This window comes from Danio aesculapii, chromosome 15 (genome assembly GCF_903798145.1).
Source record: "Danio aesculapii chromosome 15, fDanAes4.1, whole genome shotgun sequence".
NCBI lineage: Eukaryota > Metazoa > Chordata > Actinopteri > Cypriniformes > Danionidae > Danio > Danio aesculapii.
In genome coordinates this window covers 17277230-17304449 of record NC_079449.1, presented here as the reverse complement: position 1 = coordinate 17304449, position 27220 = coordinate 17277230, and the positions used below count along the sequence as shown (strand labels likewise).

Below are 27220 nucleotides of genomic sequence, written 5' to 3'. Positions count from 1 at the left end.
TCTGGTGGTGTGCATAATTACTCTAGCTTTGAGGTACAATATTTGTTGTTATCTTTCTCCTCAAGATAATAGCATGTAGGCCAAGAAATTAATAGGAGAGTCTGTCAGCAAGTGACGTATGTTTTTGAATTGAGTTCTGACATATGCAGTGCCAATATCAGAGCTAAAATATGAAATGCTTTTCTCTGGTAGGCCTGGTATTATCTCTTTGTCTAAGTATTATATTAGTAGATGCGTGATAATTATAGCATAAATCGGTTATAAGCATTAATATCAGACACTATTTAGCAACAACGCAGGTGCAGTTACAATGCACTGAATGCCTGCTTTAGAATATACTGTTGTATTGATTTTGTCCTTCACTGCACCATTAGTCCTTGTAGATGACGCCAAGGTGAAACCTGAATAAGATGACATCATCGATGCATTTGAAATGGTAAACAAAGCATTTACACACCACGGCCACAAGGCGTCGTTGCATTCTTGTACTTCTAACACTATTATGTTTCATGCTCAGTGACATTATGAAGATATGGGCTTATTTCAAGTCACCGTTAACTGAAACATTTTAGATACCATAAGAGTGAGAATATGTATACTTTCATTTCCAAATACAGGCTTCTCTGATTGTATACACCATGATGTGTAAATGCCAAAGCACAGCCAATATTATGTAGTTAATTACACATTTGCATAACTAATGAAGGTCTATTTTATAAATTATATTATACATCAAAATTGCAAATAAAATATTTAAATGACTAATGCATATCAGTTTAACTTTGCAATATTAATGAACCAGTTCATAGTACAATGCACATACCAATTAGACTTGGATGAGTCCGAATATCTCATCTTTGATACGATTACTTTAAATATTAAGTATAATAGTTTATTAACAATAGTATAATTTATATGTTATTATAATCATTCATTGTCCTTCGGCTTATTCCCTTTATTCATCAGGGGTCGCCACAGCGGAATGAACCACCAACTTACACAGCGGACGCCCTTCCAGCTGCAACCCAGTACTGGGAAACATCCATACACACTCATTCACTACGGCCAATTTAGTTTACCGCATGTCTTTGGACTGTGGGGGAAATCAGAGCACCCGGAGGAAACCAACACAGGGAGAACATGCAAACTCCACTCAGAAATGCCAATTGACCCAGCCGCGACTCAAACTAGAGACCTTTTTGCTTTGAGATGACAGTGATAACCACAAAGCCACCATGTCGCCCTTGAATATAATAATAGTGTATTATAATAGTTTATTGCTTTTACTATAATAGCTATGGAATAAAAAACAGGAGTTTTTTTAAAAAAAGAAATGTTTAATTCAGACACATTCTTGAATGTCAAACAAAACTGCATTCTTGTAATTAGAGTGGTATTCAAAGTACAGTTAAAGGACCTTATGACTGCAAATACGAAAAATATTTGTAAAAACTAATATGATAGTGCACTACAGATCTACATAAACCAGATAATTGTGCTGTGCACCTTCAGAGAAACAGTTCAATTAATATTATTCAACCTTAAACTGTTCCTGGCAAGAACTACCACTAACAAAAACAAAGATAAAAAAATAATAAGACTCGAGACACATAGTGTTAACTTTACAAAAGGAGAATAACACTGTACATCTTAAAAACGTCGCATATACACAGCCTAACAATTCTTGTATCTGCTGTATTACGTTTGAAGATGTGAATCATGTACAATTGGGGTTATGGCATGAACAAGAACCTAGGCTACATCTGTAGCTAATCTACTCATCATCATCCTCCTCTTCGTCATCCTCCTCCTCATCGTCATCTTCGTCCTCCTCATCATCCTCCCCACCTTCTTTCTTTGAAAAGCCTGCAATTCCCTTTGTGCGGTACAGGGCAATATCCTACAGAAGATAAAAACATTAGCAAATGAGGCAAATGCATCTACAAGCTAGCAAGTAAATGTAGAAAAAGGCTACTTTACCTTGTCGTACTTCTCCTTGAGCTTTGCGGCTTTCTTCTCATAGGGCTGCTTCACCTCAGCTGATGAGCTGTTCCACATTTCTCCAAGCTTTTTGGCAATGTCTCCGATGGACAGACCTGGGTTCTCACCCTTTATCTTAGGGCGGTAATCACCACAGAAAATGAAGAACGCTGACCTTTGGAGGAAAAAGCATGCATTCAAATCAACCTATCCGGTCCTTTTATGCTTTCAATGAAAGTGCAAAGAGTGAACGTACGGTGGTCTCTTGGGTGCGTTGGGATCCTTAAACCGCTTCTTCTTCTCACCCTTTGGTGGAATGTAGTTCTTCATTTCCCTCTCATAGCGAACCTTATCTTGCTTGGCCATATCCTCAAACTTGCCCTTCTCTTTGGCAGACATTGTCTGTTCAGAATGAGAAAAGGTTTTATCAAAAGTGCAAAGTGTATGCCTTGTGCCTTAATTATTATTAAATATCACCTGTTTTTTCCATATTAGCCTTAAAAAAAAAACGAATTTACTATTTCTATAACAGCAAAATATTAATTCAGTACCTTCCATCTCTCTGAACACTTCTTGGAGAATTCAGAGAAGTTCACACTGGCTTCAGGGTGCTTCTTTTTGTGCTCCTCACGACAGGTTTGCACAAAGTAGGCATAAGAGGACATCTTTCCTCTGGGCTTCCTTGGATCTTTACCCATCTTTATCCTCTGGGAAAAATAAGATATTCTCAAATTAGCGAATGTGACATGCTATAACCAGTTATAATATGGTTTCCTATTAAATTAATTGGTATAATAACTAATGATAAATGAGCATATCATGTCATGTCCAAGTATCTTAGTTAATGTTTCGAGTAGTTTAATGTTTCTAGTTCTTTAGCTCTATAAAAGTGCTATGTAGTGTATGTAGTTTTTAAAATAAAGATACATAAATACACATAAATATATAATATACATAGTGAGAGCAAGACATATGCAAGTGTCTGCTTTAATGATTAAAGTCATTTTTGTGAAAATAAGAGAAATATGGGTGAAATTCTGTTGTTTTATCAGCCAGCGTAACAGACACATTGTAAAAATGAAACAAAATGCTAATTTTGACATGTACATATTAAAATATATAAAAGAATATGCAATAATACTAAATATTAATTTTTTTAAAAATTAAAACATAAAATGGATGAAGGAGAACATTCTTGTGTTTTCAAATATTTCTTTTCATGTAAATATACATGAAAAAATATGATATATAAACAATTTTTTGTCATGATGACACAAGCTAATATATTGAATAAAATAAACCTTTATAACAATTTATTGTTTAATGCTTATAAATTATCCAGTTTTATATATGGATGATGAGATGTACATTGAAATCGCATTACGAAGATGGACGCTGAGATGCACAAAGACCGCCTCGGGTTCACGGTGAAAGACAAGGACATCCTCCATTTGACGAATAAAAAATAGCATATTTGATGGTTTAATATTAATTCCCACAATTTTATTTTACGTTATGTATAATATACATTTAGGTAACAGTCGCATCGTTTTCTACTAAAAGCGGGCAGATACATGATATAGGGCCCGCCTTAAAATGCCTAATCGGTGCAACAATAATATTTCTTCTTCCATTTTGAAAAAAGCCGTCTTCATGAGAGAAAGTCCCCCTCAATTGTCTCCTCCCACATTCCTGGATAATTTCGAGGACTCAAAATCATTGCACTTCGTCCGTTTTTCGCTCCTGGCATGCCGCTTTGCGATATTATCGCCTCTTCTATGGAAGAAGTCGGTCTGTATGGACACAGTGTCTGTAACTATAGGCGCTTTGCAATGGGAGTTTCGCTCCCGTAAGGCCGCCGTTCAACTGGAGCCACATGAGCACAGTTAGCAGAGCCAACATGGCTCTCTCTCTCTCGCGCTCTCTCTCTCTCTCCCTTTATGTCTGCTAGGCAGAGCTCAATACACAAAACACCGGCGGTGGGAAACAGCATAAATACAATTTAACACCCTTTTATAAGCTCGAAAAACACTAGCATTCACTAAAACAGACCCTCGGGCTTTCTTACGAGTTAAAAAAACAACGCAAATGAGCTTGATTTAATTTTCTTTCTTTAGTTAAGTTGAACGCCGCTTACACCCCGTCAGTCTCCATCCCCCGCCACTCACAAGCAAAACGCACTGAGTGTTCTCCGCAAGCCAGCCATATTATATTACAGAACACGGCCGCACACGTCCCGTTGTGAAAGACCAGAAAGAAAACGCATAAAACGACGAGCCCCCTCCCTGAGGGCTGATGAATCTACCCGCGGTGTTATTTTAGTCTGTACGTGAGAATGCCTCGCACGTCACTGGCTCACACAATAACAGCTTTAACTCAGACCTCTAAAAGCTAACTGCTTTAGCTGGGATGGCTACCTGACAAATATTACAACCCATCCTATAAAAGAGTGATAGAATACTGTCATTTCTGAAGAAAAAAGCAGCAATGTATTTTCCTCAGAAGATTTTTCCAGTCAGGACATTTCACTACTGAGCACTGACTGAATGACGGGCGAATAGATGTGACAAAGATTGGTCACTCTGCGTTCACCAAATACGCAACTACTAAGGGAAAATGTGTTGCAATATACGACGTTTTTTGACAAATTATTCATTAAGGACTTGACAAGCATATTTTGACAAAATTCACCAACCTTCTCTATCTGCAGCTTCTGTGGATGCCTAGATAATGGGGCTTTGAAGTACAATAACACCGATGCGCGCTCTTCCAAGTGCGTGCTCAGCCCTCCGTTCACGAGAGACACAGTCTACAGTCACGAATCCTATTGGCTACCGCCAAGTCTTGAACGTCTGTGATTGGCTGCCGGCGCACTATAGTCCCTACGATAGCTGAGCTGTGGTTGGCTGTTCGTTGGTTAGACGTCATATATTTTCAACGGCGCGTGAATATGAAAAACCATCCATTGGAGCAAGTGTAACGGTATGAGACACCGTTTGTACTGCTGTAGACTTACTGTAGTACATGTACACATACCGTTGACGTTAAAGGAAAGGTTTTAAAGTACATGATGGACATTTGCAATAAGTACATTGTATTTAAGGGATTTCACAGCACAACTGCGCATTGGTAACTGTCGAAAGACAAAAAAAAGATACCACCATGGGGAGATTTCTGGAGACGTGGAGGGGTCTGGCACAGGAAAAGACTTTTTAAACATCTATAGTGTAACAAAACAATCTTTTTAAAGAATTAAACAAATGTAAATTTGCATATTAGCTATTTTAGTAGCATTGAACACGTTTTCTCATAAGTAACGTTATCTACTGGCATAATTAATTAAAATTTATTAATCAATTAATTATTTGTTATCGTTATTTTTTTATTTTACAAAGCTGTTATAAAATTTATATTTAATAAACATGAGATCAAAGAGGAATTACCCCATCATAATAATGCCTATTATTAATTTTTTATAATCACCATTTTTATGCCTATATAAATTAATGACATCATCGATTGCGTTTGTTAATTAACCGTAACGGTGAAAAAAATGAGTACATTGTTTTTAATCGATTTTTAAAGTTATTGCGGTATACTAATGGATGTAATAAATTTTATAGAGACGAAGTGTTTTATCTTATTAGGATTTTATCGATGTGATAGCTTATTATTTTTAATATAGTGTTTTTCCATACTTGGAAATATGTAGGCCAACTAAATAATTTTATCCTTATTCATGAAGTCTGAATTTTTTATTAAAATCTAAGAAACATGGAGATATTGAAATGCAACATATGAAGCTTTCCACTGAGCGGCGCTACGCCCTAATGAAATATAAACATCTCATGTGGTCGGAAAGGAAAATCCTTATAAAATGTACGGATTTTGTTTCTTCATTGTTAAAGAGCTGTTTTAGATGCATCGGGCGAATAATATATGCGACAATGAATGTAGCTCTCTTGTAATTGCATGTTTTGAATTTTTTTTCATGGTAAAATGTGTTATTTAGTCTATCTGAAACCATAACCTTAGTGTGCTGTTCTTTTAACACATTTTTCAGGGGGTTGTGCATCCCGCATCCTCTGTAGAAAGACCACCGTAGAGCGTCATATTGCCATCGCGAACCTGTTGTTGTGCGTCTCCTATAACAACGTCATAACTTATTAGCAGTTCAGACCAACAGGTGGAAACTTTTAGAAAGTATTTCAATAAGTCGTCAAAAGTAAACCTCCTTGCAGGATTATTAATAATTCCATTCCTCAAGCGATGTGACCCCCAAAACGACGAGTTGTGGACCTAGCTAAGCAGATTCTGGACGATTTACGGCACAAGAGTTAAAGACAGCCATGGCAAAATGTAAGACATGTTTATTGCAATTACAATATTTAAAGGCAAGTTATCTTTTATTTTTGAAAAATGTATTAATTGTTAGGGCAACACGATGGCTTAGTGGGTAGAACTGTCACCTCACAGCAAGAAGGTCGCTGGTTCGAGTCCTGACTGGGTCAGGTGGCATTTCTGTGTGGAGTTTGCATGTTCTCCCCGTGTTCATGTGGGTTTCTTCCGGGTGCTCCAGTTTCCCCCACAGTCCAAAGACATGCGCTATAGTTGAATTGAATAAGTTAAATTGGCCGTGGTGTATAACTGTGTGTGTGTGAATGCTAGATTGTTGGGTGTTTCCCAGTGCTGGGTTGCAGCTGGAAGGGCATCCACTGTGTAAAACATGCTGGATAAGTTGGTGGTTCACGCTGCTGTGGATACCCCTGACGAATAAAGGGAGTAAGCCGAAAATAAACTGAATGAATGAATAATCAAATGTTTCTTTTATCGTATTTCAATCTAGATGTCAACAAAAAACGGGAAGCTTATGTGACCTCTTATGAAAGAGATTTTATTCATAGACCCATCTTATCTCTTTCAATAAGGTGAGTGCCTGTTAACATAAGTAATGCACTTGTCTGGAGATTTAACAAATTTGTTTATTTTAATATAAATACTAGACCAAAAACATCTGGCAGGGTCAGTAGAAGTTTACTGGATGATCCAGTGGGTGCAACTGTATACAGTGAAGACTTCTGCTGGAGGCCTGTGCCAAAGACTGCCTGCATAAGATCTGCAACAGCATCAGGAAACAGAAGCAATAACCCACACCCAAGCAAGGTCAATTAGCAGATTTTGTAATTTAATCTGTTTTGATTGTGCAAATGTGTTCAATGGGGTATATGCACAGCTAGTGTTTTTCAGCCAATGATAAACTTCTGGTGAAATCTTAATGTGACAATTTTCAATTTCAAAGCATCGATGTTGTAATGTAATTACAATACATTCAGTTAAATAGACTTAAGCATTCATTTAGTTTTTCAAGCGTAAAACAAGATGAAAGACCATGTACCAGGCTAGCATAGAAACTCCATTGAAAATACTGGTAAATTAAACTGTCATATTTTAAAGACATGGCGGGGCAAAATGGAATTTAATGCAGTGTTTCTTGTCTGGTCTGTGACCTACTTTATATTGTATAGCTACTGTATCAGTCAGTGAAGGTCACTGATTTTAAGGATTCAGACCTTAAACATGATAATTTTATAATGGAAAGACAGTTCACCCAAAGTGTTGAGGCTTAAATGTCCGTGTGCATATACCGCATCAACAGCCACTTTATCAGGTATACCTATTCAACAGCTTATTAATGCAATGTAATCAGTCCATTACATGGCTGCAACTGAATTTGTGAATTTGTAAAAAGTTAATTTTGGCATGTTGGTCAAGTCAAACTGCTGAATCTTAAACCAAGCATCAGAACAGGGAAAGTTTTAAGTGATTTTGAAAGTGGCATGGGTGATTGGTGCCAGACAAGCTGGTTTGAGTATTTTAGAAACTGCTGATTAGCTGAGGTTTTTACACACAATCATCAAAAGTTTATGAGGGTCACAACATTTGGACAGCAGGAAATTGGAAAAGTGTTGCTGGGCATGATGGGTCTCAATTTTTGCTGCATCGTTCAGAAAACAGGGACTTTGGCATAAACCACTTGAATGAATGGATCCGTTCTGCCTTGTATCAATTTTGCTGGTGATGTAATGCGTGGGAGATATTTTTGGCCGACTTTGGGCTATTTAGTGCCAACTGAGGATTGCTTAAACACCACATCCTACCTGAGTACTGTTTCTGACCATCTAAATCCCATTATGACCGCAGTGTCTCAGTGCAATGATGCACTTTTGGGACGTTTAAGGAAGACCCAATTTAATTCATCATTATTTCTATTGGACTTTTTACAACGTAGATTGTGGCAAAACAGATAATGAAAACAGAATAAAAAGCCATAAAATATTTCAGATTTTGGAACATTCTTCATAGCATAGTTTACATCATGTATGTGCAGCCAATGATTCTGTAGCAACTGAGTGATGCTATTATTTTAGTATGGGCCCAACTATATGAGGAATGATTCTAAAACATTAATGAATAATGAAGTATTAACTAATTAAGACATTTTTGAGGACAAAAAACTGTCCAACCCAGTACCATCAAGGTGTACCTAATAAAGTGGCCATTAAGCATAATTTGAAAGTGTCCTGTAAATGTGTGCATTTAAAAAAAAAACTATATATTTGTGTTCTGTGAAAGAAACAAGCCATACAGATTTGAAAAAAATTATAATAAATTGACATCAAAATGCACTGTACCATAACACATAGGCTTTCCTGATATGGAGGCATTATACCGATCAAATGAAACAGTTTGATGGCAGTTCCCCTCTGCAACTGCATTTTACTGAGAAGGAAATCCAAAAGGCTTTAAGTGATCAGTACAGGTCGACATACAAGTCTGACTTTCTTGGATTACCTCAAGGTAAGTTTTAGGAGTTATTGTACAGACATTAATTATGTTTTTGCATTGAAAGGATTTTTTAATATGAACATAACACAACAAAGACTGATGTAGATCTTACTATGACTCAATATGCATCTCATTGTTTTTTGTATTCTGTCTAAATCACAGTGATCATGAAGAAACATGCCTTTATTGTACCTTTTAACCACAATCAAGCAGTCCATTACTTCACCCAGACTGAAATGAGACACAACTATCGCTCACCCATTATTAAACCTGAGCTGTTGGGGAACACCACTCGCTATGGATGCAATAAACTGCATGGTGTAGCAGCAAGGGGAATTGGTAAGCTTCCGCTAATTAACAACATTGCTGTATTTGTGGACTACTGATATTTGTTTGGTCAGTTAGTTTCAATTCAATTACAAACGGTACACTATTCAAATACTGTTATCAAAACACTACTATACCAGTGTGTCACACAGGTTAAAGAAGAATAACATTTTTCATTTGAGTTCCTACAGTTGATCACAGCCGCATTGATAACCAGGAACGCAGCAAACTACAGAGCACATACAATAAACATTTTGGAAGAAAATATACAGATGTTTCCTCAGAGCTTAAGTCAGTCCCACCTGTTCTGCAGTTTTGTAAAACATTAGCCAATAAAGGTAAGAAAGTTTGATGCTGTGCCTTCTTACTGAAAAATTAGGTTTGAATGCAATTAAGTATGAGTGTTGTGCTATTTTAAAAGTTCCTAATTAGTTTTGAAGGTCTCCTACAATAGATATACATCCATCAAATGTCATAAATCACCTTCATATTCTCATTACAAATTGCATTATCACCTGTATACTTTCTGTACCTGAAACAGTAATTTAAGGATCTGGTCTCTCTTAGCCTCTTCTTTTCGAGAGCGTATTATACTTTGATTGCTCAGATAGCCCAGGCTGTGGTGATTGGTCTACAGAGTCAACAAAGCAATACAAAATTAAAACGCCTAATATGTAAATTTTAGCTCTGAAGGCTTCATCAGCACACAGAGTTAAAACAGTTACAATAGGGTCTGTTTTACCACATCAATTTGAGCTTTAGTTCTCATTCATCAGAAGTTCATCCAAAGTGGATTTTCTTTCGGCACTGAAGAAAATCTCAACATGTCAAAAGCAAGAATCAAATGATTGCAGGCCTTAGCCAAAACTAGTGTTTAGTGGCCAAAAACTGCATACAAAAATGTGGATGTCAAGTGTGCAAAGACACTTACTTATGACTCATTTCAGTTATCATTTCAAATTTTGCAGACATATTACATTCACAAAATACTACATAACAAAGAACTGCAAAGTCGAGTTGCATGGTTTACCGGTACTTTGGTAGTATCGCGATACTATGGCTCCAAAATAATGGCGGTGCCACTGTAGTTTGTAAACAGTAATATCGTCATTAACGGTCTATCTACAATAGATAATGTTGCATGTGGAAAAGTCACTAAAATGCTCACACGTTTGTGCAATAATAGACCACTTTATTTTAATAGTCTGTGGATCCCTTTAAGGTTGCATGTTTTCTGGTGTTTTCTGACATTTCAAACACACATCTGAATCGGTTCATTTCTGTTCCTGTCAATATGATTTAGTAGCTACAACAATCTTATAAAAAGAATGACTCACAAAGTAACATTTAAAATTATTTTGTTAACTGATAAGACTGAAAAAAAAAAACAATAGATGAATAAAATAACAAAATAGAAACAGGAAACATTGAAACAATTTTTGACCACTTCATATAGCCTAATTTTGTTGAAAAACTGCTTTTTTAAATGTTTTTTTTTTTTTTTTTTACAAATTTTGTTTGGTATAATTTGTATCTTTATTTTAATGCATTTTTTGTTGGCCAGTTATCTACAAAATAGACAAAAAGAATAAATATATTTTAGGTTAAGTGACAGGCAAATAATACTTTTTTCAATAATAAAGGACTTTTATTATAACGTAAAATATAGTATTTCTGACAATTTTCTTTATAATTTGCGTTATGAATTACAGTATCGTAATTCTATTTGCTACCGTGATACTTCAGCTGGTATAAAATCGTAAGATGATTTAATGGAATCGTGACAACCCTACTGCAAAGGTAATATTTGACACAAAAAAAAATAATAATTGGGGCACTTTATATGTCATTTTTTTATAGTTTGAAGTTTGATATTTTTTTTACTAAATTTAAGATTTAAGGGACTTAAACAAATTAAACCAAAATCAAATAAATTGAATAAGTAAAAGAAAGAGTATTTCATTTGAATACCATACTAGATATCCTACTACGATTTTGCATGAGAACCAAATAAACAGAAATATTCACAGTGTGTTATTTTAACTTTTTTTTAAACTTTTTTTTTTACTTTATTATTTTTTCCCAGAAAAGAGGAAAGGAAAGTCACTAAACATAACCAATCCTTCTGCTTATGGATGCAAACTGGAGAGGATGTCAGCCTGGCCTGGACCTTTATAAAAATGCCATTATGAACTATGAAAATATTTTGTATATGAATGTGTGTTGTTTTTTTAGGGTTCAGATTTTTTCCAAGTGACCGAACAGTCCTCCTTTTTATTGTACATCTGCGAATGATGTGCTTAATAAAACACTGAAAAAATATTAAATAGGCATAAACTTTTTTTTAACTTCACAGTCGTAGTAACTTTTTTTACTTCACAGCGTTAGTTTCTCTATCTCAAAATAGATTTTAAAAATAATGTTAAGTAGTCTATGGAGAATAATAAGTCTCTTGAAATTCTGTACAATATAAGAAGGTATGAGATATATATTTTAAGCATCTTGGCACAATAAAGGCATTAGATACATATAGTGTCTGGTAAACATTTCATTACAAGTCATTTTGCAGGAGGCGGATGTAAAAAAGTTGTGAAAAAGAAACTATTTAAATACCACAGATATCTTGCTGAAATACTTTTCAGAAAAGTGAAAAATTTAGAGCGTCAGCTTATGCAAACAGACATTTCTGCTCATTGGTTTAAATGTGGCTCTTGTTACATTGCATGCACAGACACCCCGCTGTGTTTTGTATATCAGGTAACCTGAGACTCAGGTGCGCTCTGTCTCTAAGCTCTCTAAGCCATAGATCGTGCAGCAAAACAAGCAAGCAGCCTCTAAGGAGAAGAAAAGTCACACTGAGAAGACGAGAGTCTCTTTCAGATCTCTCCCGATATGCCACTAGGCAGGAAAATTCGGGCCTCATCTGCTGGAGCCCAACTTGAGACCCATAACAAGCACAGGTATTCTGCTTTATTCTGCTTTTTATTGATCTATATCTGGACAAAGCGTCCTGTTCCTTCATTTAAACATTTAATTTGCTCAGCATCACTTTGACTCTGATGCAGAGACTCATTTGTTCTGCTTCACGGCTTTCATCTCGGTATGAGGTCTGGGTTTCGCACCACATTGATATTCAGTCATTTTCCAGCACCTGACCTTGAGATACACTCCTCCTGTTGTTCATAATGTTTACTGTTGCCAGGGAGTAAGGAAGATGGTTGATGCCTGTTCCTTGCTGGAACATTGTATCTGTTTGTGTCCTTGAGGATTAATTAATTTATGTTTTGACAGACAAATATGAAGATGTTTCTTGGCTCTAATTTGATTTGACTTAACCCACCCTTGGCTTTAGCTTTGCAAAATGAAATTTTCTCTTATCCGAGTAAAGTGAGACATGCTTGCCTTTGTTTATTCAGAATAGCATGGCAAACAACACCATATATATTTTTTCTTTATTTTATCATAACAGAACTGATGCTTTATGCTGAAATTGTATAAGCTCTTAAAAATAATGGTTCTCTATTGATGTTGATTGTTCATTGATTGATTCAAAAACTTTAGCAAGCATAGAAACTTTCCATTGCACAAAATTATCTTTAAATAGTTTTTACACTAACAAACTGCTTTCTTTTGATTGTTTAATTTGGGTTGTTCCAATTACTAAGATCGCCTTCCCAGTTCTTCATTTTATTTGTACATATTAAAAGTTGGTTACTTCAAAATTGTAAATTTATTTACAAATAAATACAAATGTCATATATTAATATTAAATAAATGACCTGTAATGTACTTTTTTAAATCATTAAATAAAACTGTATAGTATACATAATATAAATAAATACAATTTAAAAATGCAACAAATATAAGTTATTTTACTGTTTATGAGATGTGTTCTCTAGTGCACTGGGATGATGAAGATGATCTTAACACACACTTGTACATCTTCATAGGGACTTCCCATAGATGATTTGTATACTGTTCAGACTGTATTCCCATACCCATAACCCCAATCTTGAAAGGAAGCAATCTGCATTTTGACATTTTCTAAACACTCCAGTCTATGTGATCATGAGCCATTTTCCTTATGGGGAGCAAAAATTTACTGGCATTGCTATACTTGTTTGGTCATGAGGAATGCAAAGTACACACACATGTTGGTATCAGTGGTTTACAGGGACTTTCCATATGAGTAATGCATTTTATACTTTAAAAACACTTTTTATATGACCCTATCCCACCCCTAACCCTAAACCTAACCCTCAAAAGAAACATGCCAACATTTTTATGTCAAAAGACCCTGTTAAATATGATTTTGAAGAATTTTGAATTACAAGGACATCAGGCATGTCATTGTAAACCAACGTAATAGAGTAACTATTTCATACCCATGTGATTATACAAACAATTGTCCTTGTAAACCACCAAAACCAGTACACACACTAAACAAAATATTCAGTGCACCACTCTAATGCTCTTATGCAGTATCTCAACAGATTTTGCACCAGTCCATGGAGCTGCTGGCCTGAATCAGAAGCGGGACGCAGGGTACAAACATCAGACTGACAGGGTGTTTCCTTATAATGGATCCATATTCAGCTATTTAGACACTGCAGAGAGGAGCCGGCAGCTTCCGGATTGGCTAGAGAGAGAGCTTTTGAGGGAAGAGCCCAGACGACACTCGTATGCCCTAGGAGATGATGCTAAACTCAACATGCGACAGTTTTACAGAGTGGATCCTGCTGGCTCCCTCTATGAGCTCCAGGTAAAAGTCAAAGGGTCACGCTTATGAAGCATCTGCTACTTGCCTGAATTTGCCAACAATTATATTCCACCTAGATTGAATGGCAACTTGCCCTAGAATTATGTCTCATTGGCCAAGGTATGGAAATGAATTGTTTAATGATAAGAGGGGGTTGAGCTGCTGGGTCTGCCTAAATTCATAATATCACATATTAAATTAAAATCTTAATATAATGCTTTCATATAGTATTTTAATATCAATGTTAAAGAAATAGTTCATCCAAAACGGTAAATTCTGTCATCATTTACTCTCCCTTTACTTCACTGTAAAAAAAAATATATGAACAATTAATCATGACAGCATATGTTTTTAGTTCACTGTAACTTATTAAACTAAGTTAATATGTTCTAACTAAATTTTATAAGTTATGCAAGCTGTTTTAAGTCAGTTTAACATAATATAAGTTCAATGGACTCATAAAGTTAATTGGATTTAGCTTAAAAAATTAAGGCAACTAGGATTTTTTTTACAGTGTTGTCACAAATCTTTTTTGAGATTTTTTTTTTTTTTTTTTTTTTGCTGAACACAAAAGAAGTTAAATATGAAACCTAACCGTTGACTATAGAACACACTTGTACTTAAAGGACTTTGCCATTGGCTTCCATGGTATTTGTTTTTCTATGTAAGTCAATGGTTACATGTTTCTACCATTTTCTACCAGGATGTGTTTAACAGAAAAAAGAAACTCATGAAGGTTTGGAACCACATTTTTGGGTGAACTATCACTTTAACCCATATATGTAACCCCGCCCACTCCTATTAGACCCCGCCTTTGTACAGTTGGAATCCTCTTGTTTTGCATTTTTTAAACTCATTGATCTGACAGACCCATAAACAGACCACAAAACTACATCAAATTTAGGTATGTTACAGGGTGTGAATGAATATTTTATTATCTTTTATATGCTCGTAAACACGATAATTTAGTAGACAAGATTAGTTAATTGCTGTTTTTATGTCCTAGGATTTTGATATGAAGGTAACTGCCATTTTATCCAATCAATTTGTAATTTCTTAACCGAAAGGTATCAGTGGAGTATGTGGGTTGCTCTTCTCATAATAACTAAACATTCATTAAATATGCCCAAATCAAATCATGAACTTTCAGCAACCCTTAATTGCCTAAAATGACATTTTAAATCAAGTACAGAATCCATTAATTTATTAGCTGGATGACCTTTGGATGGGGAGCCATTGCAGGGTAATCTGTCATGACAACTGATTGGACAAATGACAAGTTAGACATGCATTATTTATTTCAACAAAGTGCCTGAACTTGCCCTTAGTAAGCAAATCAATTACTTTTTCCTTATCAATCCCAAATTTGTTTGCGCTGGAGCTAATTTGCCATCTGACTGCACAGTGAAAGAGGCATGAAAGTTATAATCTGTATTTATCAGCGAAAATGCGCAACTGACTACAAGCTGGGACACTGCTTACTACATTTTTCAGTATTGTGACAATAGCTCAGCTGTTTCCAGGAAACTGATATGTTCGCTTTGCTGTTTAATGCCGTCAGCCTAATGGAATTTCTTATTGCTTTTGTGGCAGATGCAATACTTATTATCAGTTCCTTGGCCAGCTGGGAAGGCTAATTTACGCATTTTGTTATAGATTTTTATAGAGGCCATTTTCAAACTGAATAAATTGAGGTCTGTGGTTGCTTGAAGAAACATTTATGTTCTGTATAACAAAATATATAATCTTGTCTTAATGTAATTACTGTTAACTCAAAACATTTAGTTACAAAAGTTCTTTTTAATGCTTATATATATATACACTCACCCGTCACTGCTCGTTAACACACATTTCTAATCATCATCACATGGCAGCAACTCAATGCCTTTAGTCATGTAGGCATGGTCAAGATGATCTGCTGCAGATGATCTGCCGAGTGACCTTAAGTGACCTTGAACAAGGCATGGTTGTTGGTGCCAGATGGGCTGGTCTGAGTATTTCAGAAACTGCTGATCTACTGGGATTTTCACGCACAACCATCTCTATTGTTTACAGAGAATGGTCCGAAAAAGAGAAAATATCCAGTGAGTGGGAGTTCTATGGGCATAAATGCCATGTTGATGCCAGAGGTCAGAGGAGAATGGCCAGACTGGTTTGAGCTGATAGAAAGTCAACAGTTACTCAAATAACCACTCATTACAACTGAGGTATGCAGAAGAGCATCTCTGAATGCACAACACGCCGAACCTTGAGGCAGGTGGGCTACAGCAGCAGAAGACCACTGGTGGTGGTGGTTTAATGGTGTGTAATTTGTTTGGCACACTCTGGGCTCATTAGTACCAATTGAGTATTGTCAACAACAAAGCCTACCTAAGTATTGTTGTTGACCATGTCCATCCCTTTATGACCACAGTGTACCCATCTTCTGATAGCTTCTTCCATAAAGCGCAAATAATCTCAGACTGGTTTCTTGAAGATGACAATGAGTTCACTGTACTCAAATGGCCTCCACAGTCACCAGAACTCAATCCAAAAGAGCAACTTTGGCATGTGGTGGAATGGGAGATTCACATCATGGATGTGCGTCATGCTATTATGTCAATATGGACCAAAATCTCTAAGGAATATTTCCAGTACCTTGTTGGATTAAGGATTAAGACAGTTCCGAAGGCTAAAGGGTGTCTGACCCAGTACTAGTAAGGTGTACCTAATAAAGTGGCCGTTGAGTGTATTTGGTCACGATACAGCTATTGACAATCTGGAGTATGAGGGTTCAAAAAAGTCTAAAAATACTGAGAAACTTGCCTTTAAAGAAAAAAGTGAAGTGTAAGCAATGAACGTTACCAATCAAAATTTACTTTATATATGTTTACAGTAGGAAATCTACAAGATATATTACAGTTAAGCAAATATTATTTGAGATTTTCCACTTAATTTTATTATATTATGCATCTTATGTCTGTTTCATAAATTTGTATTCATTATAAACAGATGACAGAGATTTGATTTTTTGAGTAGCACGTAATCACTTGTTTTTCTGCAGACTGATGAAGCAACTTGGTTTTTGATCCACAACATAATTAAAGGGTGTCATGTTTCAGTGAAGCCATTTCAATTGGAAGTGAATTTGTTAATGTAAGGAGCAGAACATGTGACAGCAGCCTGTCGAAAAACCAGCAGCTGTTTCTTTTCTGGCACGCTGGAAAGGTGCTTTTTGATCATCCAACGAATGTCAAACAACACATGTCAAATTATACTGTTAAAATTAGCATCCAGCATACAGTCACTCACGCTGCGATGTTCATTCCTGTTAATCCTCTATCTTGCAGACCTTTCTGTAGTCTTCAAATATGGAAATTGCACATTAAATGCATGCTCATACTGCATGTAAAGGGTTTTGCTTAAATTATATTTTATTGTCCAACACAGATTGAACAGATGGTGTCCATTAATGACCTAAAACACATTAAACAGGCCTTTGACGTAAGTATTCAACACATTTAGATTATTCATCTAAATCTCATTTCAATATTTATTGAATTGCGCAAAAGAGGTTTTCCTAACTCTTTTCCTTTGTGCAGGAGTTTGCAAAGGTTGGCATTGAAATGCTAGATTATGCTGAATTTCGAACTGTTATGAGAAACTGCCCAAGTTTGAAAACAGTTGTAAGTATACAGTATGCAGCACTTGCCTTTGAGCAATCTTATGAAAAAAAGATGATTTAATATTTAATTCTGTGTGTAAAACTACAGTAGCCTACTGAGAGATTTAGATATTCATTTCAGATACAGTTAATGAAGGTCCAGTGTCCAAAGTCTATGAGTGTACATATTTTCTGTCTCACTTTATTTACATCTTTATTTTACAATTCTGGAAATTTCACAGAAAGATACTCAAATTCAGCATTTATTCATGAAGATCGATTACACCGGCGATGGCAAAATCGAGTGGGTATGAATTATTCACTTTCCTCTTTAAATCTCAGACTTGCTCTTTTTTCAAAGTCTACTTGAAGGAGAATCATAGCTTTATTAGGAATAAAACCAAAAAACACATGGTAATTGTGTGGTTCACAATGGTAACCACATATTTCTATTGTAGTTAAGATAAACACAAATCAGTCCTTTTTTTTTCAAACTAAGTTGATATTATTTTGATATTTATATATTTATATATATTGTATATGCATCATCTTAAAGTTGAATACATTAGCTTTCATTTAAAGAATGGTTTGTTATGATAGAACAATATTTGGTCAAGATGGGCAGCATGGCAGCTCAGTGGTTAGAACTGTCATCTCAGAGCAAGAATGTCGCTGGTTCGAGTCCCGGCTGGGCCAGTTGGCTTTTCCGTGTGGAGTTTGCATGTTCTCCTAATGTTTGCATGGGCTTCCATTGGATTCTCCAGTTTCCTCCTACAGTCCAAAGACATGTGCTATAAGTGAATTGGGTAAATAAAAATTGGCTGTAGTGTGTAAATGCAAGAGTGTATGGATGTTTCCCAATGCTGAGTTGCAGCTGGAAGGGCATCCACTGCCTAAAACATATACAGGAAAAGTTGGTGGTTCATTCTACTGTGGTGACCCCTAATAAATAAGGAACTAAGCCAAAGGAAAATGAATGAATTAATATTTGGTCAAGATACAACTATTGAAACTTTAAAGTCTGAGGTTTTAAAAAAGTCTAAATACTGAGAAAATCACATTTAAAGTTGTTTTAAGTGCTTAATATCCAAGTTGCCAATCAAAAATTGAGTTTTGATATATTTACAGGGAATTTCCAAAATATAATCATGGAAGATGATCTTTAGTTAATAATATAAGGATTTGTGACGTTTTACCATGTTCATCTCACTTCTAGCACATTCAAGCTCATTGCTAGTATAATGTTTCACTGCTGTAGCAATATTTAACATGTTTCTAGATTTAGTAATTCATTCTCCTTCAGGTCATACTCAGAAATATGTCTACATGGTTACCAGTGGATGTAACTCATAACATGTGTAATGAGATTCTAAATAGACGTCTATAGCATGTTCTATTTAGGTGTCTCTCTCTTTCTCCTAGCATGAGATCTGCACATACATATTCCTGGAGAACAAAAAGAAGGAAGAAACAGTGCATCGCAGCAAGATGGCAGCTTTTGTGTTGCCAGCTAATGTGAAGTTTCTAAACTGTGGGGAGCCGCTTCTGAGAATCCACTTCCCTCCGAATGGCACCGTTGTGACTCTCAGAGAAGACGGGCTTGTTAGCTTCTGGACGCCTAAACTTCATTTGAAGAGCAAGAAGAATTTGTTTGTGGGCTACTTTTAACCTCTGGCTGCATTCATTTGAATTTCTCACTTATTATCAGAGCCAGACAGAATCTGTGGACATTTTTTGCTATTTCTGCAATGTGCAGATTTATGCAAAATAATTTTACAGTAAAAGTACAGTAACTAAAACCTAAAACATAAAAAAATAGAGAGATTTTTTTAACTATAATTTAAGGTTTTCAATGCAAATCCCATTAGATCCATTTGTTTGGTAAACAAAGCAAGTCTATCATAATATATCTATTAAAAGACAAAAACGATTACTTTACAAACTGTATTGTAAATAAATCATATAAACATTTTCACATTAGTTAATAAAATGACTGAAATTAATATAAAAACTGAATAAATGTGTATATATGTATATTTACACACATTTACATAAGTAAATAAATAGTCTCAACAATGGGCTAAAAAGACTGCGGATTACTGCTCACACAGATTCAGTCTGGCCCTGTACTTATCAAGTAATGAGATTCTTAGTTTTTTCATTATATCAATTTCATAATTCATTTGTATCTTTTCTCTGTTTCTAAATCCAGCCTGAAAGATCCATCACTAGAAGACCAAACTGGGCTACTGATTTTGTGCCGATGCCCGAGTTTAACAAACTGATTATTGCAACTGGGTAAAATACTGCCAAAGTACATGTATTTTTGCATAATAGTCCTCATAATACACATAATCTTCTAGGGAAGAGTTTTGCTCAGGGTGTGCTATTTCAAATGAAGATGAAGTAGTCAATTTATACACTCTATTATCTAAAGCAACTTACAGTTATTACTGGGACAGTTCCCTTGGAGCAGCCTGAGGACTGCTCTGTTGTTCTGAAGTGTAGCTTGTGACTTTTTAGTGTTCTTATGAAAGATACTTTTTTTTATGTAACAGCCACATCTGATCACAACTGGTCCAAAAGGCATCTTTTCTTCCATGTTACAGATCCAGAGAACTCCAGTTTTATGAGCTCTCCTCTTTGGAGCCTTGTTGTCAGTTGAGTGTACTGGAAACTGTGCCTTTAAATTTGGATTACTGGTGAGCTGAACCCAAATCAGTATTTTATTTTATTTATTTTTAATTATTTTATTATTATTCTTTTTAATTTAATTTAATTAGATTTTTACTTAAATCACAATGATAGCTCCCCATTTTCAAACTCAGCTTAAGATAATTATGAATTTATAAATTTTTAATATGAATGATATGAATTTTTGAATGAATCTTCATTATCTTTATATTTTGGAAAGAAAACGTGTGTCATTTGTTTAAATGTCATCATTTAGGAGACACTTTTATCCAAAGCAACGTTTATTACATTAATGTATTTAAATCATTAAAGCAACATTAATCTGTGTCTATATTTCCTGTAAATTAAACCTGAGGTATTTCATTTGCTATCTTCTGTTTGAGATACAGAAAAGCTGATAAAGGCATGTTGGCTGATGCATTTGTTTTATTTATTTTGATGTGAAATATTTAAGAAAAAAAAACTACTTTATTCGATGATGTTTCAGTAAAAAGAAAAAAAATACTTGTTTTGTCAGCTCTACTCGTCCAGATGAATGTGTCATTGTATACGGCGATACTGAGGTAAAATGCTTTTGAACACAAATTAATTTCAAATAAAACACTGCATTTGATTAATCACAGACTGTTTGGCACTCCAGGGCTGTGTGAACATCCTACTAATGAAATCGGTCAGGGAGAAACTGAGGTAAACAAGGGATTTAATAATGCCGTTTTCCATGCACAGTTTTGTAAAACAAAATCACAAGCGCAAGTCATGCAGACATGCCCTAATTTTTATAAAATTATGAATACATTAATTAGCTTGATACAATTCTCTGCAGAGAGACTATGTGGAAGATAAGTAAAAAACCTTGTTATAAATGACATGTTTTGTTATCTTAACCACATAACTATAAAGACCTATAGGAATAGCCTTGAATAATATTTCTTATGTATGGATTTCTAACCTTTTTTAATGCATTTATGCCCTAGATTGTGGAAAAGATCACCGCAGGTTGACAACATGCCAAACATAAGCATTGACCATGCTGTTGAATCTCCAGACGTAACATTTATCCGATGGAAAGTCCACCAAGACTGGGTGTCAAAGGTAAATATTATTTTACTATATGAATATACTACTGATTTAAGTGTCTTATCACCTTTATAACAGAGCACTTCTGTGAGGTAGCTTGAACAATCAAGTAATAAATAACATCAAATCTTCACTTTTGGAGTTTAGTGCAACAGTAAATATAAAAAAATCTAATTTAAAACAAACAGCACCTTAACTTAAAAAACCCGCAGGCAATCCCAAGTTTACAAATCTCACAGTTTGCTATGGCAATGTTGTCATCATCAACTTTATAATACCTCCAGACCGTAGACATACTCACATTTTCAGCTTCAAGCTGCTTCTGTGTTCTACTCTGCCAGCATTTAACCAATAGCATCTCTGCAACAAAGTGATGTCATGCTGCACATGTTCTGTTTTTGTGTAAAGTCAAGAAAGAGGTCTAAATCTGTGCCACCATGTGATAAAATATAATGAGAATATATATATATATATATATATATATATATATATATATATATATATATATATATATATATATATATATATATATATATATATATATATATATATATATATATATATATATATATATATATATTCAAGTACTGATTGGGAGATGTCAGATTCCGATCGAGTCTGAAACCGCGTGATTGGGCCCGATTTCCGATTACATGATTGGATCTGGACATCCCTACTATTTACCATAATGGTTTAATTATTTTCCTTACAGTAACATTTGTTTAAAAGGGTTCCATGTCGATGACAGGTTGTTGTGCATAGATTTAGTTCATTTTAGTTTTTTTAAACTTTTAAAACATTTGTTATTGTTTTTTTTATTTTAAAGAAAGTTTGTTGGAAAAAAGGTGTATGGATGCAAGTATAGCTTGCTTGTTTTTACACAATATTTTAAATATTTTGCTAAGAAATATCTCAAATATTTCATTTTTTGTTATTAATTTAGTATTGTATTATTAAATGTGTGATAAATTATAATACACTACTTATTCATAATGGTCTTAGAAATATCTTAAAAAGTTGTAAATTTAACTTTGTTAAACATACAAAAACCCTGTATTAAGATAATTGTATTATTTGAATTTATACATTTTTTTGTAATATGTTGGTGTTTTAATATTTTTTTCCTGCTAAAAACAAGGGTAAAATATAACACTGTTTTTAATTCCAGGTGAAATATTTTGAAAGCATATCTTCCATTGTATCCTCATCGGCGCATGAAGAAACTGCCCTTGTTATAGGTAACAAGACAAATGTCTAATTTTGCTGAAATTTATTTATTTATTTTGTTTCTTATTTACTCAGGTTGTCACCCCAACTTCGAAGAAAAGTTTAGAAATTATTTACTAAATTAAAATAAGCCCCATTTATTTTCCAGACTGACATTATTTCATAACAACCACGTTGCTCTCCTCGTTATTATATTAAAATAATGAGGATCATAATTAAAAATAATGAGAAATACAAGCAAGCGGAAAACGCAGAACAAACAATGATAATGAGAATAGAGGTCAACATGTGGTTAGCTGATTTAAAACAGTCACAAAGATGCTAACAATAGGGTTAATTTTTTATGCAAAATTGCATTTTAAAGCGGATTTAGGGAGAAATAAAACCTACACATTCAGATTCACACAAGTGTATGTAGAAAATACTGTGTACTCCTTTCTTACTTATTTCTGAGTGAGTAGCTGAGTGAGAAAAAAAAAGAAAATAGAAGCTCTGTCGTCTTGGATGTTAATGCCAAAGCAGAGATCTGTCAGAACCCTCAATGTGATGAAGCTCTGGTTAAACTCATTTGAATAACACACCGTGACACAGACAGAGGGGGAAAGGGCTATGAAACTGTCAGCTGTGATTGGTTTGAGCAAGAATGTGTGTGTGAATGTTTGACAATCTGTTTTTAATTAGGTTCCATTCATCCATCAACGTATACACAAGAGCAGATGAGAGGGACGGCAGAAGTGAGTGGAGATGAAAAGTCTATGAAAGTTGCACAGAGAGCAACATGCAACCAAACAATCTTCACCATTCCTAAAGGGGTTATGACTTTTGACCTGTGTAAAAATCTAAATCTTTTGGTCACTGGAGGGATGGACAAGGTGGTACGGATGTGGATTCCTTACGTGCCTAGGTATGCCTTATAATATCTTATTCTTAAAGGTCTGTTGAAAATTTTGATTGTGATTGGTTGGAAGGTGTGCAGTAAAATCATTTAATGCACAGGTAGTATCAGTCAGATTTGATTAGGGATGCAACAGTAGACTTCTTATGGTTTGGTTTTCGGTTTTAGGTCATACCCAGTAGGCACAGGATGTCAACATGACGTCAGATTGACGTTGTACCCCAAAGTCATGGGATGATGCATTTTGAGTGGAAATGAAAATTGGGTTGATGTCAGAACCCGACATCAGTGTCCAACGTTGGACAGATGTTGCATTTGGGTCACTTTCCAATGCAACTTAAAAACAACCAAATATCACCATCTACTGATGTTATAGGTTGACGTTGTGTGGACATTACCACTTTGATGTCTATCAGACGTTTGGTTGCCATACCTGACGAATAAATGTCAGTATTTGACGTCAGTATGACATTGGCTTAAGATGTTCACTCAACATTGGATTTTGGTCACTTATTAATGCATTCTGAAAACGACATTTGACGTCATTATTGGATGTCAAAATAATGTTGTCCTTAGACACTGACTGGGCATTACATTTTGGTAACCTGACATCACGACCTACAACTAACCTAATATTCATGTACTATGACATTGTGTGCCTGCTGGGTATTTTGGGTACTGTTTGGTATATGACATGTTCAGTAAAAAGCAAAATACAAGACAAAACGAATATAATATAGAAAATACAATACGAAAATAAACACTTTACAGGTTTTTCATGTACCTAACAGAGGTTTTCAGTTAAATCAACTGAAAAATCAAAATAAACACTGCATATAATCTTCACTGTATAAGTTAAATTAAGGTTAAGCATTACTGAGCTATATAGCTATTCATTCAAGAAAAGAGTGAATGAATTATTTATATTTTGTTGTTTAATTAATATTAAAAACAAAGACAACAGGAATGAGATGTATTTACTTTAAGATGCAGCACAATCAATTGAATGCTTGGAAAGTCAGATGGATATAATTATTGGTCATAAATTAACTGAGTCTTAGGCTGCATTTACACTGCAGATCTTGATGGTCAATTCCGATTTTGTGACTGTATGCAATTTGTTTTGATGACCTGCTTACATCATCTTGTAAAAGTGACTCCTATACAATTGTCTGCAGTTACACTTCACACGGCAAAGGCGTAATGACCAGTAAAAAAAAAGCGGGCGCTGACTGACAGCTGATAATAAAAGAGCACCCTTTTCTCCATTCCTGTTTTTAATTTGTTCACAGGGTTTAATTTAAAAAAAAATTGACAAGATGTGTTGCTTTAGTTTATGACAGAAAAGTTCTCATTTTGCCTTCTTCTTTTAATCTAGGCATTTTAAACCAGTAGGCATCTTAATGTAATGTCCGTGACGTGATTTATCCCATTGTATATTTCCTGCTTACACGCACATGGGCCATATCCGATCTGTGCCACATGGGAGAAAAAAAATCGGAATTGAGTCACTTGAACCTCGTAGTGTAAATGCAGCCTCAGTGTTGAGAAGCAAGACTTAATTTGTGCGTCATGACCTTCATTCAGCTTTTAAGATGAGGCAGTTCTCAAATCTCCTGTGTGAGTCCCACATGGCTCATGCTCTGACATACGGCTCATGTAATTTTCACGTGAAAGCATCTTCTTCTTTAGTTCTTACTGATGGGGCTTTTGCTTGCAGGGAGCTTTGTTTCAACAGATAGACATACATTCTAACACACACACAGCCAGTTCAGAGAGTGATTAAAGGAATGTGGGAAATGCAAAGTCACATTTTTAATTTTAATGCAAAACTGAAAAAAACACAATATCCATATGCATATTGAACCATGGAGGTTGTACCAAACAGTTCAATGTTATACAATAAATGTAATTGCAGCATCCCTAGTTTTGATCACAGTTCGAAATGAATGCGACTCACATCTTCCATGTGAATGAATTGAAAATGCTCAGTCTGCAGTGTGCCAATTGAAACATATAATGACTGCAGTGCTGATTAACTAGAATATGCAACATGACATAACAGATGGAAATTTTGTCAAATATTGTGCTGCAAAGAGAAAATCTTTTTTTTAACTTGTCTATAACTTAGCAAATGACAGATTGCAATGTGTTCAAGAATTTTAAATATACTTCGGGTGGTTCTTTGCCTCCATCTTGTTTATTTGAAATCCTTTAACGAATGACAATCTATTGATTATCCCATACTTTTCATTCCGAAGTGGTCTCTCTGAGTTCACAAACTGATTTCATCCTTCTCTGATCTTTATTGTATGAAATGTATACAGAAAATACTATGCGATCAAATACTGATGTTCAATGCTGGCTAGTAATTTTACATTTTGAAATGGCAGAAATCCAACAGGGATTTTGAAAGGTCACTCCGCCCCTGTTGCCTACGTATTTGTCACATCAGAGAATGGACACATTTACTCAGTCTCCACAGACAACACTGCAAAGGTGAGGGATTCGTTCATTACTTAAAATCCTAAAAATCCCATAATCCCAAAGTCTTTCAAAGTGTCTTGATATGAAAAGGCTACCGAATGTTAATAATGAGTACATTTACATACTGGCCACTTTATTAGGTACACCTGTCCAACTGCTCGTTAACGCACATTTCTAGTCAGCCAATCATATGGCAGCAACTCAATGCATTTAGGCATGCAGACATGGCCAAGAAGATCTGCTGCAGTTCAAACCGAGCATCAGAATGGGGAAGCAAGGTGATTTAGGAGACTTTGAACGTGGCATGATTGTTGGTGCCAGATGGGCTGGTATTTAAGAAACTGCTGATCTATTGGGATTTTTACAGACAACCATCTCTAGAGTTTACAGAGAATCGTTCCAAAATAGAAAATATCCAGTGAGTTCTGTGGGCGCAAATACCTTGTTGATGCCAGAGATCAGAGGAGAATGGCCAGACTGGTTCCAGCCGATAGAAAGGCAACAGTAACTCAAATAGCCAGTCATTACAAAAATGAAATATGCATAAGAGCATCTCTGAACGCACAACACGTCGAACCTTGAGGCGGATAAGTTACAGCAGCAGAAGATCACACCAGGTGCCACTCTTGTCAGCTAGGAACAGGAAACAGAGGCTACAATTCACACAGGCTCATCAAAATTGGACAATAGAAGATTGAAAAAACATTGCCTGGCCTGATGAGTCTCGATTTATGCTGCGACATTCGGATGGTAGGGTCAGAATTTGGTGTCAACATCATGGATCCATCCTGCCTTGTATTGACGTTCAGGCTGGTGGTAGAGGTGTAATGGTGTGAGAAATATTTTCTTGGCAAACTTTGGGCCAATTTGTACCAATTGAGCATAGTGTCAATGCCACAGCCTACCTGAGTATTGTTGCTGACCATGTCCATCCCTTTATGACAACAGTGTACACATCTTCTGATGGACACTTCCAGCATGATAACACGCCATGTCATAAAGCGCAAATTATCTCTGACTGGTTATCAAGACTGGTTTCATGAAGATGACAATGAGTTCACTGTTTTCAAATGGCCTCCACAGTCACCAGATATCAATCCAATAAAGCACCTTTGGGATGTGGAGGGAACGGGAGATTTGCATCATGGATGTGCAGCTGACAAATCTGCAGCAACTGCGTGATACTATCATGTTAATATGGACCAAAATCTCTGAAGAATATTTCCAGTACCTTGTTGAATCTATGCCACAAAGGATTAAGGCAGTTCTGAAGGCAAAAGTGGGT

General features: G+C 35.4%; 3 protein-coding genes across 3 annotated transcripts in view; 2 read left to right on the top strand and 1 right to left on the bottom strand.

The window, feature by feature from the left end:
* Positions 1-1316: 1316 nt before the first annotated feature.
* hmgb1b (high mobility group box 1b) lies at positions 1317-4788 on the bottom strand. The gene is made up of 5 exons (XM_056474270.1): positions 4676-4788; positions 2532-2687; positions 2237-2382; positions 1981-2155; positions 1317-1900 (listed from the first exon to the last, which is right to left on the bottom strand). Exons 2-5 carry the CDS (start codon positions 2676-2678, stop codon positions 1775-1777), a joined length of 594 nt encoding a protein of 197 aa, XP_056330245.1. The 5' UTR covers positions 2679-2687; positions 4676-4788; the 3' UTR covers positions 1317-1774.
* LOC130242100 (testis-expressed protein 26-like) lies at positions 3729-12095 on the top strand. Its single transcript, XM_056474113.1, has 6 exons — positions 3729-3829; positions 7002-7143; positions 8685-8838; positions 8989-9165; positions 9336-9491; positions 11911-12095. The coding sequence occupies exons 1-6, from the start codon at positions 3729-3731 to the stop codon at positions 12093-12095; spliced, it is 915 nt and encodes a 304-aa protein (XP_056330088.1).
* A 1526-nt stretch (positions 12096-13621) lies between these two features.
* Positions 13622-27220, top strand: part of wdr95 (WD40 repeat domain 95) — a 28333-nt gene continuing 14734 nt past the window's right edge. Inside the window, exons 1-13 of the mRNA XM_056473916.1 lie at positions 13622-13915; positions 17342-17395; positions 17494-17577; positions 17798-17863; positions 18978-19208; positions 19768-19853; positions 20165-20257; positions 20767-20812; positions 20890-20936; positions 21224-21341; positions 22495-22564; positions 23235-23457; positions 25842-25947. Coding sequence (XP_056329891.1) covers positions 13622-13915; positions 17342-17395; positions 17494-17577; positions 17798-17863; positions 18978-19208; positions 19768-19853; positions 20165-20257; positions 20767-20812; positions 20890-20936; positions 21224-21341; positions 22495-22564; positions 23235-23457; positions 25842-25947 — 1518 coding nt within the window. The remainder of the gene's footprint in view (positions 13916-17341; positions 17396-17493; positions 17578-17797; positions 17864-18977; positions 19209-19767; positions 19854-20164; positions 20258-20766; positions 20813-20889; positions 20937-21223; positions 21342-22494; positions 22565-23234; positions 23458-25841; positions 25948-27220) is intronic.

Coding starts and splice junctions, on each gene's coding strand:
- LOC130242100 (XM_056474113.1), top strand. CDS start 3,729: ATGCCGCTTTGCGATATTATCGCCTCTTCTATGGAAGAAGTCGGTCTG. Junction 3,830..7,001: donor GCAATGGGAGTTTCGCTCCC/GTAAGGCCGCCG, acceptor AACATCTGGCAG/GGTCAGTAGAAGTTTACTGG. Junction 9,166..9,335: donor TGTAGCAGCAAGGGGAATTG/GTAAGCTTCCGC, acceptor TTTTCATTTGAG/TTCCTACAGTTGATCACAGC.
- hmgb1b (XM_056474270.1), bottom strand. CDS start 2,678: ATGGGTAAAGATCCAAGGAAGCCCAGAGGAAAGATGTCCTCTTATGCC. Junction 2,383..2,531: donor AGTGTTCAGAGAGATGGAAG/GTACTGAATTAA, acceptor CATTCTGAACAG/ACAATGTCTGCCAAAGAGAA. Junction 2,156..2,236: donor AACGCACCCAAGAGACCACC/GTACGTTCACTC, acceptor TTTCCTCCAAAG/GTCAGCGTTCTTCATTTTCT.